General features: G+C 34.9%; 1 protein-coding gene across 2 annotated transcripts in view; it reads right to left on the bottom strand.

The window, feature by feature from the left end:
* Window positions 1-19,323, bottom strand: part of CSMD1 (CUB and Sushi multiple domains 1) — a 1,067,087-nt gene that overhangs the window by 202,212 nt on the left and 845,552 nt on the right. For both annotated transcript variants that reach the window (XM_015621308.3, XM_015621309.3), the window contains exons 21-23: window positions 17,799-17,987; window positions 6,810-6,979; window positions 337-493 (exon numbers count right to left, since the gene is read on the bottom strand). In XM_015621308.3, the coding sequence (XP_015476794.1) occupies window positions 337-493; window positions 6,810-6,979; window positions 17,799-17,987 (516 nt within the window). The remainder of the gene's footprint in view (window positions 1-336; window positions 494-6,809; window positions 6,980-17,798; window positions 17,988-19,323) is intronic.

The following is a 19,323-nucleotide window of genomic DNA, read 5'->3' as shown; positions in this document are numbered from 1 at the left end:
CTAAAGAAACTGAACTTTCCATTTTAAAACACTGACTTTCTGCACATTTTCTGCTACAGTTTAACAACTAATATATTCAAGCCACAAATGTCACAACCCCACTACTAAGTCTAAAAAATAATCATGCTTTCTAAGCTTAAAAACTTACAAATTTGCTTTCAACAGTGTTTTTAAATACTAGCACCTATCCAGCCATGTAGACAAGTAAATCTTGGTTTCTTAACCACAGTACACTCTACAAAATTTCCTTCAACATTCAAAAAGGAATCACTACAGCTGAAAAATACACATTTCCCCACAAAGCAATCAATCAGATCATATTTATGAGCTACTTACTAGTATAAGTCAGCTGAAATCCTTGGTCAGTATCAGATCCATTGGTATTAAACTCTATCCACATATGGTTAGAGGTGCTATTAAGAATAACTCCCATCAGGTCGTTTTTGGTGAAGACTCCAAGAGAGCGTGAGGAGCTGTCTTTTCCATCATATACCTTGCAGAAATAAGAGCATGAGATTGGACATCAAATCTAAACATTTGAAACATTTTCATTTGCAGAGTAATCCCAAAGTTAGTAATGTATTGCCAATAGTTCCTCCAAAATCTTAATGTATCTATTTTGAGATGTATGTATGACTGGGATATACAATTCAGTGAAATCTTAAATATTCTATCCCCCTTAAGGTGTTTTATAGTCTTTTGCCTTTTCAATTTTGTGAGCTCATCTTGAAAGAAATTAATATTTATATGCAATTCTATCTTCTGAGGTTTCATAAACTCAGATTTCTTGAATATTCACAAAGGCCAACAGAGGTATATGTTCTGAAATCAATATTGAAGGTAAACCCTTACAGCCTACACTGTTCTCTCCTGTCTGGATATATCAACAGAAAAAATGAGATATTGAAGTCAATCTGTCATCTTTTATCTCAGGCTCTAAGCCTGCAGCAATTTTGGTTTACTACAGGATTTAACAACGACTGATAAGTTTTAAAAAAGATATGTGAGCCTGTTTCCAAACTAATTGTAGGGATGCTCTTATTTACCATGTTACTCTACTGAAAACTTTCAACAATATCAACCTATGTACTTTTTCAAATCCTAGAATTTTTAAGAATGCCTTTTGACTGTTCACAAATACAGGAGGAGTACAAACTCTTGCCAAGGAAGTAATTTTGATTTTTTTTCTTATTGCAAAATTTTGAAAGTCACAGAGTGCAAAAATAGCTTACTGCAGTTTTGTTTGTTGGTTTGTTTTCTCAAGATGAACTTAAAATGCTAATTTCTTCTTTAAATTAAGTAAATCTCCTCTACTTTCTCATGGAAAAATAATCAATATAAAGTGTGTAAATACATGACATACATGAAATGACCTGTCAATGCTTATACAAAAGCAATAAATGGATTTGAACAGCAGGTTTCTGATAGGAAGTGAAAGATAATTTGCCCTTATCTCACGTATCCTAGAGTTACTAGAGACAACCAGCACAAAAGCTACAATTATAGTGATTTCAAGCACTGAATCTTCGTGCCTCCACTTGCAGACCTTGTGGTACAGTGTGAATTCATACTGATTCCAGTGAGAAGCAGGAGTGTCCCATTTAACAATCTAAGTTGCTACAACCGAGTCACTGGCAGTTCTTCCTATTTGACTGTCTTCTTAGATCTATTAACAAAATTTAGGATTGAATCTTTTGTGATGACAAACCATTGCAACATTTGTAGTGGAGACCAACCATTAAAAGGAGCTCTATTTTTTCTGAGAAGATGGCATCTATAGGTAAATATCTTGAAAGTACCATGTTCATCTCAAATGCCATTAATAAAATGAAATAATAAAAAAAATTTCATAAATATTTTTAAGAAAAAAGCATATATTTACTTTTATAAACCTATTTAGATATAAATAATTACATACTCTAAAAAAAAATTTGAAAAATAATATATTGTGCTAGCCATTGATAGAAGAAAACATTTGGTGTTCATTATTGATGAAAGGATTGTCTTATACCAAGGCACATAGATGAGATGTCTCAGAAGACACAATCCATTGTATTTAAGGTTCATGCAAGCAGTTACACATACTCAAGGTCCACCTCTTGGAAGAAATATTATTTTAAGCTATGCTAGTGTATCTAAAAAGTTACTTGCAATCTTCTAGCTATTGTCTTGGGACAGAACTACCAATCGATTTCATGGATAGATTACACTTTATTTATTAGAGCTGGAAATCTATTGTACAGAGTAAAGAATTATTTGTTCCCCATAAGATTTATTTGCATAGATATATTACACATGATCTGGGAGATAATACTTGAAATGGTATGTTCCACTAATTGTCATTAATTAAAAATGCTGCCTATATTTAAAAAGAAATTTTTATTCATCTCTAAAACAAAACAAATAAACCAAGAGAAAACCCCAGAGCTAAAGATTACATACATCTTGTTTCAACAGTGTTCTACCTCACTGACAGAGATACTCTTCCTACCTGAGTACTAACAAGTAAAATAATAAAATCCCTCAAGATTAATCCAGACCCAAATGAAAAGAGTGTTTTGTGAAATTAAAATGAGATATGAGAGAACCTGTCAGAACAGCTGCATAGAAAATCCCAGACAAACAAACAAACAGAAAAAAGACTGTGATGAGTCATTTGTGATGGCTTGTCCATCTGTTGCTCATTTTACAGACATAAGCCAGTACGTATCTACTTTAATAAGTGAAACATCGTTAGTGAACAAATACAAGCACTGAATCTCCCTTGTCTACACTGAAAAGTTGGTTGAGCCATCTTAGGAAAGAAAATGCATTTTTACCAGTGCTTGTGATGCTAATTAATGTGAGCCAAGGATCATTCCCAATAGACAGCTTTTGTACAACTATTGTGTCATGTCATATGCCACTGATTACAGAAGTACAAAATACATTTAATAAACTAGTCTAGACTATTTATCACTACTGATTTACATTTACTACATGCATTTAACTTGTTAAGGAGAACCCATTTGAAATATAATTCACATGCTGCAATTACAATTTCCTCAGTCATGAAGAAAAAAAGATCTATTTGGCAAAAGAGATGAAAACCAGAATATTACATTCTACTTTTCCTCTTACCTCTGACAAATTCACTGAAATTGCATTATAAAGATTCGGGCATAAGCAGCTACTTTAAAGAATTATGAATCTTCAAGTGGCAGTTAAAACAGGGAGACCAGGAAGATGAAGTATTAGTGAGTGAGAAATGATAAACTCTAAAATAGATAATCCAAGTATTCACTTTTGTCATGTGTCCTTCAAAATAGTGTCAGTGTTTCTAATACTTTACTTGAATGTAAATTTATATGCTGCTATTTCAAGCTCAAATTTTGTCACAGCTATAGAATGCTTTGCCCTCAAATTACAGACATTAACCTGCATGCATTCTTCTTGAAAGCAATAATTTTGACCCTTACTCATGCTCCAGTCTTATTGATACCAGAAATGCTCCAGCAAATTGTATGCCATTCCATTCATGCTACAGCCTCAATATCCAACCTCAATGTTCCCACTTGAATACTGAGCTGATATATAGAGCTGCAGATTAGTTCATATTCTTAAAGCAAGTAAATAGCGACAGTATGAGTCAAGTCACCTCAACTTGATTGTCTACACAGTATTTATTGTCAGTACATCTCTGGAACACATTTAGACTTACTAACGCCTTCATGAATTAGTGCAGGAGCTGCATAGGCCAAGGATGGTTTCTGGACACAGTTCCAGTGAGCCACTTTATTGTGCAATATGCAAGAGTTTAACACTAGAGGTGTAAAACTGCAGAAGCTGGTCTTGGGGACAGCGGGGAATGATCACAGCATTGTTTGGAGCTGTGTTTAGAATTTATTTAGCCAAAGCATTTGGGGATGCCTCTTTTTCCCTATTTCTGAGAAACTGAGAGTGTTTGATTTTCTTGCTGGGGTTAAAATATGCAGACAAAAGTAGAGGACAGCGCTACCATTATTCATGAGGAAAAATGCTCCAATAACAGTGCTAATGTATCTGCACCTGCTGTGACAATGTACAACACTCACCTGAAGGAGGAAATGCTGGCTAGAATTTCTTAATGTTTCTTGAAGTTTCTCACTCTGACAGTAAAAAAGGAATTACTTACAACTAAATTTACCAAATTTCCTTAATTGCTGAGATTTTATAGCATAAAATCATCCCAAAGGAACACACTTTTAAAATATTCCTTTGGAAGCTGGGGAGACAAGTCCTGCATAGTTTGCTGATATTGATAACACCCTGAAATCCTTTCACTACATCCTCATGGAGTTCCTAGTGATCTTATCTGAAACAGTAACATTATAGGCTTTGTCTGACACTCCTGGTAGGTTGATCTTGGGATTATTACCTTATTAAGGTTTTTATTTGCCCTCTTTATCACGTACTATTGAGCAGCATTTTTTGCTTTTCTTTACCTACATTTCCCCCAGTGATGCCCCAGCCCTGGCTGTGGCTCAGCCATGCCCTTTGGTTGGATCTAGCTGGAACTGGCTGTGTTCGGCTGGAACTGGCTGTGTCTGGTTGGAACCAGTTGTGTCCGGCTGGAACCAGCTGGAACTGGCTGTCTCTGGAACTGGCTGTGTCCGGCTGGAACCGGCTGTGTCTGGCTGAAACCAGCTGTGTCTGGCTGAAACCAGCTGTGTCTGGCTGAAACCAGCTGTGTCTGGCTGTGTCCAGCTGGGGCAGCCCCGGCCTCCCCTCACGGAGTCCCCACTGCTGCCAGGGCCTGGGCACTTGTACCCAATGCAACGTTATGTACATAGAGATTTTTCTTGTAAAACAGAGTAAGACAGTGAGCTGGGAGCTCCTTCATTTCAGCACAAGGTTTATATATATTCTTAAGCTTAGTGCAGCCCTTGAGAGCAGCTAGCAAGGCAGTCTCACAGCCTCTGTGCAGCACAAGATAGAAGGCTGGGGTTTATAACATATTTTGCTCATATTTTGGGCGCATATAGGAAAAAAAGCAAGCTTCAAAATCCATAGCCCTGCCAAAGTGCTGATTGGAAATATGTAAAAGGACATCCTGGCATGGGATAGAGAGGAAATAGACTTTATTTTCATAAATGCAGGTAATAGAGACCTTAATGGGTAGACAAGAGCTTAATTGTATAAATGGAAGTTGTGCTGTGCAACTGACTCAAAACCAGAGAACAGTCCTTGCAGTTCAGACATCACCAAAATTTTGCCTTTGCTTCCCTTGGATCTTCTGAAGTATCGTGTTAAAAAATCTATAAAAGAAGAAAGTATCTAACAGATTGTTTAGAACAGCTTTGTCTCAGGCAAATCTTTCTTGTATCTCTAGGGAATGTCACTAAGTATGCTGGATATTACTCATGAGATGTTAGGAAGGGTAACTCAGTTTCTTGAATGTTTCTTCAGGGCTTTCTAGGGGATTTTTTGTTGCAGGGTTTTAAGTATTTTATTAAATTATTTATAAACTAAGAATCTGCAAAGCTTCTGGGAGACTTATGTACCATATTCAAGCAACTCAGTGGGCAATTAAGTTCTTTCTTTGCTGCATCTCTTCAGAGCAAAAATACTTCTGGGGATCTGCACTGTCAGACCATGGATAATGGGAGCAAAGGACAATACAGGTCACATATTTTGTCCACCAACTCAATTCCCTTTGGTCTAAAAGCAAAACCAAGGTCTTGCAGTGTTTTATACGCGGTAGTATTTATTATCAATGTTTTTGTTGGTAAAGACAGAGAAAATGCTGGGGTTTTGATTGTAACTTTCTAATCTACAAGCTAAACTATAAACTTTGCTTATTTCATAGTCAAATGCAGACTGTACTTGTTGAAAAGAACAGATATAATAACAAAGATATAAATGTCTATATTAAAATGAAGACTTTTTTTTCTCCCCACCTTCATCCTATCTCTAAATGCCTTTTTTTTTCAGGAATTGAATTGTCACACTTAATTACATAAGGAAGCTCTTAAGATGATGAAATGGATAAAAATATAGCCACCAATATTTGATCCATAACAATTATATCTTTAAACTCCTTGTGAGAAGCACTCAGTGCAAATTAAAAAAATCAAGTTTGAAATGTAGACAGCAATTTCTAACATGTTAAATGGGCTGCTGGGACATATCCAAAAAGGAAGTTGCTAACTGAATTCTGAATACTTTGTGATTTTAAGTATTAATTAACTGAAAATCTGGAGACATAAATTTGAAAGACTAATTTAATGTATGGTCCACATTTTAGATGAATATCAGGATTTTCAGTGCATACAAGAATGCATCAGCTACTATTAGGAAAAGGCAGCTTATTACCATGCTGTAAAAAAATACATGCTCAAAATCTATCTATAGGCCATATTTCGAAGGTTACCTGCAGTGTAAAAGAATGAAAGACATCTTCTATAAATACAGATATAATAAATATTGAAATGTTAGTTTCTGTTTAAGGGAAATACCAAAAATCCCTTTGTTACCATTATAAATATTGTGCAAAGAGAAAAAAAAAATACTAGGTACGCAAATGCCAAGTTCCAATTTTAGGTTTCCTTTTCAGATTTAAACCACTAATACTTCTAGAAATTCAACTGGACTCACAATGTCTCCTATAGTTTCTTTGAATCTAGTATAAATCATTGAATCCAGTATAAAAGCAGTGATGCTATCCACCTAGAATTCATTAATTTTGTGTCAGAAAGTGAAATGCAAATAAAGATAATTGGCACTGGAAACAGATTTATTCATGCAGTGTGAATATTTAGCACAGAAAATGAAATAATTTTTCTTGTTACCTTAACAAGATCTCCCTCATGCAGCTGAAAGCTCCTGGCTCTAAGATGGATCCCTTTTCCAGCTTCAGTTTCAATCTTATAGATACATTCATGGTTGTTGTCATAATTAGATGGAAAATTTGGAGACAACAATGTTCCTTCATTTCCAGAGACAGTTGCTCCACATTCAGCTAAAGAAAATAGACACATTAAAACAAAAGAAGTGAATTATCCAATTCAAGAAAATATGAGTTATTAGCAATAATAATTAGACTCTATGAAATCTCTAACAGGCTGTCTAGGAAAATTATATTTCTATTAGGTCTCATCTGTAGGATCAACTCCTAGAAACCCTATCAAAGTTGCCATCTCCTGCATTTCACTGGGTCTGTTTATTATGTGCGCTTATGTGCTTTTAACTCAAATATATCCCCTGGTCCTCCCATCAGACTAACCTATAGTGCAGTTTAGCCTGGATACCATAAAAATTAAATGCTTTATTGGAACACAGTTATTGTGGTAACATTTCAGATAAACATAATATTGATTTTACCTCTGTATTGAGCTTTACAAATAAGTATTTATAAAAGCAGACAATAAGATGTCAAAAAACCCAACAAACAAACAAAAAAACATACCAAAACAACAATCTAGTACTAAATCAAGAGCATTCAAACATGTTTTTCTCTCACTGGAATAAGACCAAAAAAAAAACCAAAACATTTACTGATATCAGGTAAAGAGTAGGTGAGTCTTTTTCATAGCCATCTGTAGTAAACACCTATTGACTCTTTCATTAGGCATTTCTTGTTGTAGCTCCCCAGCAAATAAAACAATAAAGAGTAGGAGAAGTGGTATGTTCCAGATCATGGGTTCAGTTTGAATTCTGAATAAAGACTAATAAAATTATTAAAACATAAATTCCATCACACAGATGAAAACACCCAAACAGACAGCAAATATTTGTGTACTGTTCAAACGTACATTAAAACCACCTAAAAACGCCCTAAAATCACCTTATAAAACCCAACAGTAACATTAACAAACCAACTATTAAGCTTCGGCTTCTTTTTAGGTGCATGAGATTGATATTGATTTCTCATTTTTCAATACAGGGATAAAATATAATGTGTTTTTTGACCTAAACATCATTAGACCTCATCCAGAGTTTTGGAAAAACATAACAGATAAAATAACAATAAATTAATGTATAATTGTAAAGCAACAGATATGCCCTGTCAAAGAAGTAATAGGTTTAGATAAAAATCTGTATTTCTTCTAAAAATATTTAATAGATTTTTAGAGTTCTTAGGATGTTAAAACATTTATTTGAAAAAGTGGGGGAGGGAGGGGGTAAGGAATACATTTTTAGGTAAAACTCAATATAGTTTAACAAGCATATGTGTAAAGGATAATTTTGAAAATTTGCATAGATAGACCAACAAATATCTCAGAAAATAATTATTTAAACATACTCAAGAAGAAATGTATTATTTATATTTACAAATAAGCAGTCTAAATATCCTGTATTTACATTTCTGAGGTCTTCACAGATATCAAATTTATGTGCATCCTGCTTCTGAAATGTATAAAATGAGTGGTTTTTTACTTCCTCCCTACAAGAAATCTGAAGAAAGAAAGGGAGTAAGAAGGAGGAGATGGAAGCAGGAATGGATGGATGAAGGGAAGGTGCAAGGAGGGAAGTAGGGTTGAAAATCAGAAGAAAGCAAGGGGGAATGAGACAGTTACAATCTTACATGGAGCCTTATTTCTACTCTGCCTTTGGGATCTCCTTAGTCAAAATGAAAAAGAAAATCACAAATAAAGTGGTTCAAGATCTTTATCTACCATGTTCTGTCAGAGTTCATTTGCTGTTTTAAAGTAGAACTTTTTATTCTCCCCTTCCTTAGTTTCAGTTTTGAGCTACACATATATATATACACACCTGTTATATTTAACAGGTAGAAGGGTGTTGGGGAATAAGAACCCCTGCCACCAAACTTCAGACAGATGAACTCTTTTGTTGTTGGGGAATGTAGAATGCATAAGGTATTTCTATCATATTTAAAGTCACCTTACATTGCCTAAATGTTTCAAAGATCTGTAGTACACTGAGAAACTAGATTTTTTATTTCAATACTACTTTGGTAAAGCATGTCAAGTATATGATACCTATTACATATAGCCATATGTAATACATGTCTCTCAGTACCTCTTGGTGCATACATGTCCACATGTAGCTACTTTTGTCTTGCATTTTAGGAAGAAGGTGAAACTGATTAAGTTTATAAAATTAATTCAGAGCAATGCCAACATTAATCCCACATTAATGTATAACATTTACAACACCAGTACTCTATACAACCCCTCTGCAAACAAGTGCCTAGGTAAAGATGCGTGCAAAAAAAACAATGTCCCTTAGGCTACATCAGTATCGTATTATCTACCTCCTTTAAGGAACCAGAAATACACAAGTACAATGTTGAAGAGAAAAAGGTATGGAAGCAAAGGATTTTTCTTAAAATTAAAATTAATGTTCATGCAATATTCTATGTTGTTTCAGTGAGTGAATGTAAATCACTAAGACATATGCAGTTATAGAGAAAGTGTACAATGAGCTTTCCAAAATCTACAACTGGACACATTTCTTGCTCCAATAAGTCTATGTTCCAAGGTTCAAAGCCATGGTAATTTTGATCTGTGAATAAAAGTACTGACATATAAGATCAAGGATAACAAGCTATAAATTAAAGTTAAAATACTACTACCCTTCTAAAGTATACTACTTTCTGCAAGAAGCAGAGGTACTCTAACATGAGCAATTATTTACTAAACTTGAATTACATAGCAAAGTTCTCTGAACTCAATTTGGCATTCATTTAACTCCAAGCCATGCTATAAAATCATAATCTGTTTTCAGTGCATGTGTTGTGGTTTAGATTTGCTAATTTCATTTCCCGGCCAATGCACCAAATAAATGTCATGGTTTTAAAGCAGTAACTAAAAAATTACTAGAAAACTTACTTATTTCTTGCTGTGAGATATGGATTAGAACAAGAGCAAAACAGGCTTAAAACTTAAAAGGAATATAGAAAGTTTATTAACAAACTACAAGAATAACAAAACCCTAAAAAAACTTCCAGAAAGCCCCTTTCTCCCCCACTACCCAACCATTCCCTTGTTCACATGACAACATAGAGACAAAAAAACTTTGGAACTTTGATGTTTAAAACAGTCCCAATTCCTGCTAGAGTCTTTTCAGCAGTCTTTGTAGAGAAACAGAAATCTTCTTCTGCTAATCTATGGAGTTTTTCACAAGAAAACTATTTCTGTTATAGCTTTCTATTTCTCTGATGCCAGCTGCCCGGAAATCTGTCATCAGTTCACTCCTCCCATTTCACATCACTCTGAGGTGTGCTATGGGTCATGAGTCTAGGGATGTCATTTTTAAGGATGAGTTATTCAAAGGTAAAAGTTCTCTTCATCTGTCTCTGTGAGCCTCCCTAGAAACAGAAGTTTTTCTTTGCCTCAAGTGCCCCCAAATCCTCAACTATTACTTCTTCCCCTCTGTTCCAGCACCTCACTGTATCACATTCCACCTCTTGCTCAAAGTCCACACTTTGAACACTCCATTCCTCCCAATATACTCTGTCATGAATTAAAGGAGTTTTGTTCAGAACATTATTGTCCATCTCCATAGCTTTAACAGAAAAATATTTCCGCTTATAAAACATCTCCTTATCTCTCTTCCCCATCTAAAACTTAACTCTTTTCTTCACTGTCTTTGATGGTTTTATGATGTCTTCTTCATGTTGATTGTCTCTCTCTCTCTGTCTCTCTGGGAAAAAGGAGTAATCTTTAAGTCTCATCCAGGTAGTAAAAGAGTTAAAGTCTTGGAAAGCTGCAGATGTTCATGGTGTCAGGATCCAGTTCAGCAGCAGAAACTACAAACTAAACCAGGCTGGCCAGCTCCGTTTCTTCCCCTCCTGCCCTCTGCGGCCTTGTCCGGCCTGGAGCAGGGGGGAGGAGGCCGAGACAGAGCCTTGTTACCTTTTCAGAAGCCGGAAACCAAAAAGAACAAGAGAACTCTGGCTTTACATCTTAAGGTGGTGTTCACAAGTTGATCTCACTTCTCAATGGTTAAAACCGCTGCCAATTCTCAAAAATGACAGATAATTGGTCAGGAGAAAATACTCCTGTCAGCCCCCAGCAGCTTCAACTTCCTTAGCTCCCAAAGCTATCTTAAAGGTAAAGTCACCCCATGACAGTATGTTACCCATTTTCAAATCCCTTGAAAATATCTGACAGTTACGCAGTTTCATCAGGCCCCTTCATCATTCCCTTCATTATCATGATGAAGGCTTGCTCATATCATCTAGCCAGTCAACTTTCCTACCTTGTCCTGTGTCAGGCAGCAAATTACTAACACAGACCCCAGAAAGAGGCTTCCAATGGAAATAAAGCTCTTCGTTGTAACTTCCCATCTTCATTTTATACAAAACCTGTCACAGCTCAGGTTTGTAGCTATTTTCTGCTAATCTTAGGATATCAAGTCAAGGCTCTGAAATACATATTATGAGGTAACAGACATCCCTTCTCTATGTTGCAGGTCTCTCTTACATTTGTTTCTGTATCAATCTATTTCACTTTTAAAGACGCAAAATACAATGATTCAAAGTTTTAGATTTTTTAATATCAATATGCACAGTGAGACCTAAACCAACTCTGTAGATTAAAATACTTTGGGAGGGAGGGAGGGAGGGAGGAATATTCTTGGAGAAATGACATGAAATAGCACCTACTCTGTTCTAACAAGATCTATAAAGTGAAGAGGCTGTTTTCATATTAAAACACATCTAAATCACTTGCTACATAGCTTAAACAAGCACATAATAAACAAAATTAGCTTTGTAAATATCAGTTGCTTACTTGGATTCAATCTAGATCCTTCACTTTCCAAATCTACCAAACTGTGGAAGCCTGCCAAAATCCTTGAGCACATCTGCTTTATAAAGAAAAAAATCTAAATGATATGGCCTCTATGTTTCAAAAGTTGGAAAGCAGACAAAAGCAGATTAATTTAATTATCTATTATAAATTTTGAATCTTGAGTGCTTTTTAAAGTTAATTTTATTTTTTATTAAAAAATCAAAAGTATCCACCTTAGAATTCAAAGGGTATACTTATATTGACTGTATGTCACCTGTTTCCACATGTAAAATATTCTGGAGAAGGGACTACATGCTTTAATTTCATTATAGTTTCCAAGTTGTCTATTATAACCTTGGTATGAGCTGAAGCAGACTGAAAAATGCTGCTTTATCAAACTTTCCTTTTATTCCTTTTCAGAGAGAGTAATCTATCTCGAAAAGATACTTGACCCCATTCTTTGTTCTTTTGCTTAATAAAGTCACTTAAATTCTATCTAAATAATTAACTTTTTTCTTTCTTTCATTGTCTCACTTGAAATTGGATAAAAGGAAACTGCAGAGGGTAGATCTTTTGATCATCAAACACTTCCTGAATATGAGCACAAACTATAAAACAAACAAAATTCAGGGATTTTTGAATTGCTTTGAAATACAGTTCAAGTAAAATGTAACATTAACTTTGTTTAATGGAAAAGTTTACTTTATTATTTTTTATTCCATACATCTTGCTAAAAGGTTTGACAGGATTTTAAGCAGATCTCCGAAGCAGAGATCAAATAAAAATCGTATGTTGTCAGTTTAAAGGCTTCTCTGACACAAAGCACTCTACTGAGCATAGAATACCTTTGTTGTATTTACAAAATTGTGCAGTTCATAAGGTATGAGAAGAAGCTGAGCTCAGACGTTCTTTATGTTTCTGTTGGATGATATTGTTATCCAGTAGGATGGTTATGCAACATTAATAAAAGAGCAAAAGGGACCACGGATAGAGCATCGTATGCTCTGCCTTCGCATGATGGCAAAAACCGAAGGTTCCCCCACTCAGTGAGGGGTGTCTAAAGCTGAGTATGTGACATCTTCAGGGCAGACACAATACATGACTGGACTCAAGCATGGATTCATGTACAAACTCTCAATACACTGCTAGGAGCTGAAGCTTCCTGAACACTGGAATGCTGCACCAAACTGAGGTGCATGTGGAGTTTCCACAGCAACTCGCTGCACAGTGTCTGAGTCTGTATTGTCAGCAGTCCTTCAGTTCCAATTCTGCAGCCTGCCCTCCATGTGAGGGTGCACCCGTAACTTTTCATCTACACACTGCCAGGTGGCTGCAGCATTACCTTCACTAGGGTTTCACAAGTGCTGTTGTGGCAAAACTGAAATCAGAAACAATTTTATGCTGGGTTTCTCCTAAAAAGTGATTGTCATCGATTTTTAAATCACACTGTTCTCATCCCACTTCTCATTCTTTTGCCTTGTAATTTTAGCCTGTAACTCTACACAAAGACCACATCACTCCAGATCTTGTACCATTTAGGCTGTAACTTCATACTTGAATAGAACTTTGTAGATAATGAATAGTTAATAGTTATTTTAATGCACAATAAATATTACACAATAAAATATATGCACAAATATATCACATTAAATACTATTTGATCTGCAGCACATGCACATGATCCATTTAATGTAAAGAGTATCATAAGCTACCAGTGAGGATCTTGAGAAGGTCTGCATGGAAAATATAACTGTACCAGGGAGAAAGCAAGAAAATATTGGCTTTTTTTCTCATTACTATTATCATTATTATTGTCACCACTACCTTTACTGAAGATAATTTTTTGTCTGATGATTCTTTCCTTCCCCTTACCAGTTGGTGCCTGAGGAGTGGCATTCCCTGGTTTTCCTCTCTTTGTTTGCTTTTCTAAGATAGATTTCAAGTAAAGTTAGGTCAGGGGCTGTGGACTGCACTACTAAATCATGTTCATGTCAGCCTCTTTTAATATTCTTTAAGCAACACCAGTATGATGTTGGTGAGGTTAGAAAGCCTCAGTGAAAACCCTACTGAAGTGCTTTGCTAAATACAAACCTCTTATTCTGTATTTTTTGTACCATTCAAATGCACAGAATAATGGAGCTGGAAAGGAAGGCCTAAACAGCAGACAAATCCTTTTCTGTGGTTTCCTTAATTAGTTCTCAATCCATATGCCACTGACAAAAGGCACTACTCTCATTCTCAAAATAAATCCTATGAAGTTAATTGGCCTCAGAGGATTATTGGCGCAAAACAAGGTACGGGCATTTTTTTGTATTTAAATTCTGTCGACATTTTCGTCTAGTCTTTCTAGTATCACCTGATAACAAGCTTTGGACATAACATCCCAACATTATTTGTCTTAGCAGGGAACAAGACATAGCAGACATAACCTTAAACCATAGAAGAAGGCAAAAGGGTGACTTGAGGCAATCTTTATTCCTTCTAACTATAGGTGACTAATATTTCACACCAGGCCACAGATAAAGGTAATTGAGGTCTCATACAAGTCACTCCTCATTCTGAAAATAAAATCAGATTGCCCATGGTGTACCATCTGAAATTTGCAGTGATTCCAGAATATTAAAGTTTCAGCTTTCAGATAGAGACCCGTAATTATTTCAGATAGAAACCTGTAATTATTATAAGACAGCATATTTTAAAGATTCAGACACAGTAAGACTCCAAGACTAACTTAAGTAAATTTTAAATATTCAGTGAAAAACTGAAAGTAAAACAAGGGATTAAATAACACAACCTTTTAATTGTATTTATAATAATGCAATGTTTTAAGATAAAGAAACAGAAATGAGTAAATACATCAAATACCTATTAAATACATTGTATAAAAATGGAAAAAATCCTATAGACCTAACAATCTAAATGCGATAGCATTTAAATAAAGAATTCTGAAATAGAGTGGATCCTGAATTCATGAACATCCTTATTTTTGCCTGAGGATTCAGAGACTCATCTACTGATGTCATATAAGACTTCTTGTTCATAAACAGCTCTTAAATGAGAGCTCTCTGCCTAAACTTTAGCTAGAAATGAACAGCAGTTTTCAGACTTAGTTTGACTTCTTACAGGTGAACTCAAATCCAGATTTTATGCTACAGAGATTTTACAGAAAACAATGAATGTCAGATCTCAAGGGTCTCACAGAAATCTCCCATGCTATTCATGCTAACAGGGTTCCCACTTGTTTCAGTCTCACTGGAAATTAACTCAATGCTACAACATGACAGAGTATATTAATTACAATTGATGATTTTGCAATGAATACTAACTAAACTATTAAAAAGAAACAGTTTATTAAATGGTGACAGCACTTTATTGTAGCATCCTACCAATTATTCAAGTAGTATTTAATAGAACAACTGAATATGATAAATTAATATGATCTTAATGTGAATACCAGTGAGCAATACCTCAGTGAAGATTTTACTCCAATGCTGTATTAATGCACTATTAAAAGTCAAGTGCCATATACAATTTAATAAAGGAGCAACACGATTTAAATATGAAATGAAAATATATAGAAGCGCTTTCTTTTCAGCTTTTTCATTTAAGTTTTTTACAACTTGATTTAGGAATTCCATACAGTTGAAATGTCTTCTAGGGGACAAAAAATAACATAGGTTAAAACCCAAACCAAACGAAAAAGACCCAGCACTCAAAACTATGTGATAATAATAAGTAATATTCTTTGATATGTTGTGTTTGAACTCTGCTGAATCCTTACCATGAAAGGCTAGTTTGAGATGAATATAATACACTGTGTAGTGCACCAAAAATGTTTTCATTTTATGACATACATAGATAAAATTACACAGTTTCTTAAAGAGGTAGTGAGCAGGGAAAGTGTAGACAAGCAGACAAAGCAGCTTGTGAATCAAATAATATAGTTTTTGAGACAATCACATAAAGGAGAGTTGAAGAACAAATCCAGATGTTTCTTCCCTCTTATGAGAGACTGTAATGTTAAGGGTTAATAACTCAATCATTCATTTGCAAAAGGCAGCAGGGTGCTTTACTGAGGCCAGGTTTGCACCCCCCCAAAATGAAGGGGGGGAGGAGGGGTTTTGGATGTGTGGTGGTGAAACCTCTGATCTGCATGAGAGCAACCCTGGTGCAGAGGGGGGATTGCTCTATTGGGAACAGCGAGAAGCACTCTTGCTAGGTAAACTCACGACAAGCTAATATAATAATAATATATAATGCCCAATCATTGGCAGTAAATTATTCTATTCTTATTAGCTTTAAGCAGCTCAAAAAGTTATTTTCCCATATTTGGCCTTAAAAGCCATGATTCTTGCTATATGCAAGCCATACCATTGATTATTACTGCAGCCTGTAGATGTTTTGATCCATTATTTTACTTTAGAGAAGTGTCAGTTGTCTTTGCATATTTTATAAAAAGTTCTACTAAAGTAGGATCTCATACATGGACATTTAGTGACATAAGTGTCTCAGGGCCAGTCAACAAATACTCTCAGAATTAAACATAAGAACAAAAAGGAAATGTTGGGCTCTCTGTAAATAAATTCCATTTCAATATGAATGTCAGACATATATGCATAAGATGTGTATCACTAAATTATGCTTTGGAGAACACACAGGCATATCTGTGTCTGGCACAGTAAGTGGTTAGTCCTATAAATTCCCAGCCAATTCAATGCCTGATACTTCATTAAGCCAATTATTGGTATTTTGATAATCATTGCAACTTTTCAATGTGTAATTCACAATATGAGGATAACTAAGCAAGCATTCTCAAGATATCAGGTATGAATCTCTTATTACTATAGATACTGTAGGAAAGGCTTTCTAAAAGTTAAAAAAACTTTCAAAACCTGCGTCATATAGAATGTCTCTTTTCTTCAGCACAAGATAACAATATTTCTATGGATGGCTATAGTTTTTTCATATCTAAAATAAATTGAACGTGCTTGAGTGGAACACAGAGAAGCCCCCTAGAAAGAAAGAAACCCCAAGCAAAAGAAACAGACAAACAAACAAATGAAAAAACAAATAACCCAAACTAAGCAAATATCCCAGGGCTGCAGATAGATTAAGACTTAAATCTAGAATTTCCAAATAAATGGCAAACTCTATACTATTTTGGTTTCATCTGTAACATCCATTCATCATGGGATAAATAACCCCATTTAAAAAAAAAATTGAGATACTTTATGTTTTTCTATGTATTTTACATGCATATACAATCTAGGTGACTTTTTCAGATATAGAGATCCATCTTTTTGAAATAAATGAAAGAAAGAAGCTGAAGCTAAGTTTCTTCCTTCATGAAATAAAATCTTATTTACAACAAGAAACCTCTTAAGGAAATCCATTTACAGGCATATGGAAGTATTTGACTTTTTAGAAGAATTATGTCAATAGCAGCTGATGAGATTCATTTGACATGGTGGAGATAAAACCATCTCACAAATACAACTGCACAAATTTCATAATATACAGTCCCAGAGCTTTTGCAAGAAAAGACCTGTTCACTCAATTTGAATTCATAGTTACTGATGTTTAACAATAGCACACTAATTTAAAAAAAAAATAAAGTTTAAAAGCACTGTGATGCAGTTTATAAGCTGTAAAAATCCCAAAAGTTTAGAACAAAAAGAATAACAACAAAATATGGAGAAAAGACCCTTCAAACCATCTGCAGGGCTCTAAAGTAGGGTATTTTCACCTAAAAGCTCTAAACATTGTTTCTCTACTTCAAAAGACAAAGTATGACATTTATAACTTAACTGTCCCAAACATAAAAGTTAATAATTACTTTTACATTTTATCCCACATGACATTTTGAACTTATTTACTGGCATAATTCTAATCATTCCTCTTTATTTTTTGTTCCCTAAATAAAAGAGACATGCATTACTTATATCTCGCACTGACTTAAAAGTTTTTACAGCTTGGGGATCAACTTTCAACCCAAGCACTTTGCTCCCTGCCCAGCATTCTGAGACATGCCATGTGCTATTAACGATTTGATGAATGAAATGAAAGCATGTGACCACCTACCCACACACCTTGGCAGAGGTGCACTCCATACACGCCGGCCACCTCCCAGGCAGGTGAGTTTGTTAGCACCTTCCAGGCGATATCCAGGGAAACAAGAAAAGATCAAGGAATCTCCAACACCAAAATGAAAACCAATTCGTCTACTAAAGGCAGGAACACCAGGATCATCACATGGGTCCAAATCATATTCTGCAGACAATAAAACATAATATATTATTATCTGGATAAGTTGTCCACACAGAAAAAAGCAAACTTACCAAATTGCTTTCATTGTGAGAGAATGGAACAGCTGGAAAACATGTATTTCAGAGCTGTGTTCTCTACTAAAACCCAATACTGTTTCTATAACTCTATTATGCCTATATATACAGTAATTATATATCTAATGTGTCCTACCCACACTACATCTATTTTCTTAATTTCAAGAGCTGTAATCAGCTTGTACTGTAAGTGGTTTACTATAATTTTCTTTAATTACTTCCTTTGCATATAATTCTAGTTTCTTTTCATCTGAACTCCCAAACAGCTTTAGAAGTGAGACTTACAGTTGAAAGAAATCATTATGTAATGAAGAAAATCTAATTAAAAATCAAACAAAAGGTTAGGTGAATGAAAGACATATGAACACATTTTCAAAAAGTGTGCTTTTATAACTACACATCAGGAACAATTCAGGAGGTGTCAGAATAGACTAATGGGGAAAAAATCAGGGCTGTTACATAGGAAGCAAATCAAACTCAGAAAATATATGAGCCACCCATTTCCATATCTCAAAAAATATGCTGTGGAAGTATCATTTTTTGTTTGTACCATTTTCTCATCATTCTTTTCCCTTAGATATCCACTACCAACTACTTTGAAAAAAGATGTTGAAGGAGAACGATTTAACATCTAATGGAAAAGGTTTGATCTTATATTCTTCAGAATATGATCCAAAAGACCCAGGAGATTCCTTCTGGCAAGGGAAATAGGTCAGGAAAAATATTTTCTAGAACATTAACCTTGGAGGTCAGCAGCAAGTAGGGTCAAATCTACTTACTTAGAGGAAGAGACTCCATTTAGTTAAGGAAGAAACTAAACCAAAGTTTCTGAGTGAATCTTTAAACAGCCGATATATGGAATAAAATAAATAAATAAATCCTTCCCTTTAATAACTGTTTTGTTATTGCCTCTGAATATCAGAGGCAACCTATAAATTGCATCAGTTCCTGCTGGCAAATGTTGTAAGTTTAGAAAACATATGATCTACCACCTCTTCTCAGTACTGCAGAGGTTAATCTAGACATGGAGATACCCTGTAGTATATCTTTAGGCACATGACAATTTTAATGAAAAATTTCTACATTTGATGAAACTCAAAACAGGTGTTCTCACTAAAAACTTCTTACTAAGAAGAAATGTATTCTGATTGTGTGAAAGTACAAAACAGAATCACATATTTAATATAAATGATGGCATATTCTGGCTCTGTATGCAGTAGTAGTAGTAGATAGGACATAAACCTTCATCAGTATTCTAAATTTTC

Source organism: Parus major, chromosome 3 (genome assembly GCF_001522545.3).
Source record: "Parus major isolate Abel chromosome 3, Parus_major1.1, whole genome shotgun sequence".
In the NCBI taxonomy this organism is placed as follows: Eukaryota; Metazoa; Chordata; class Aves; order Passeriformes; family Paridae; genus Parus; species Parus major.
Note: the sequence above shows the minus strand (reverse complement) of the source record. Positions and strands in the feature narration are given on the sequence as shown.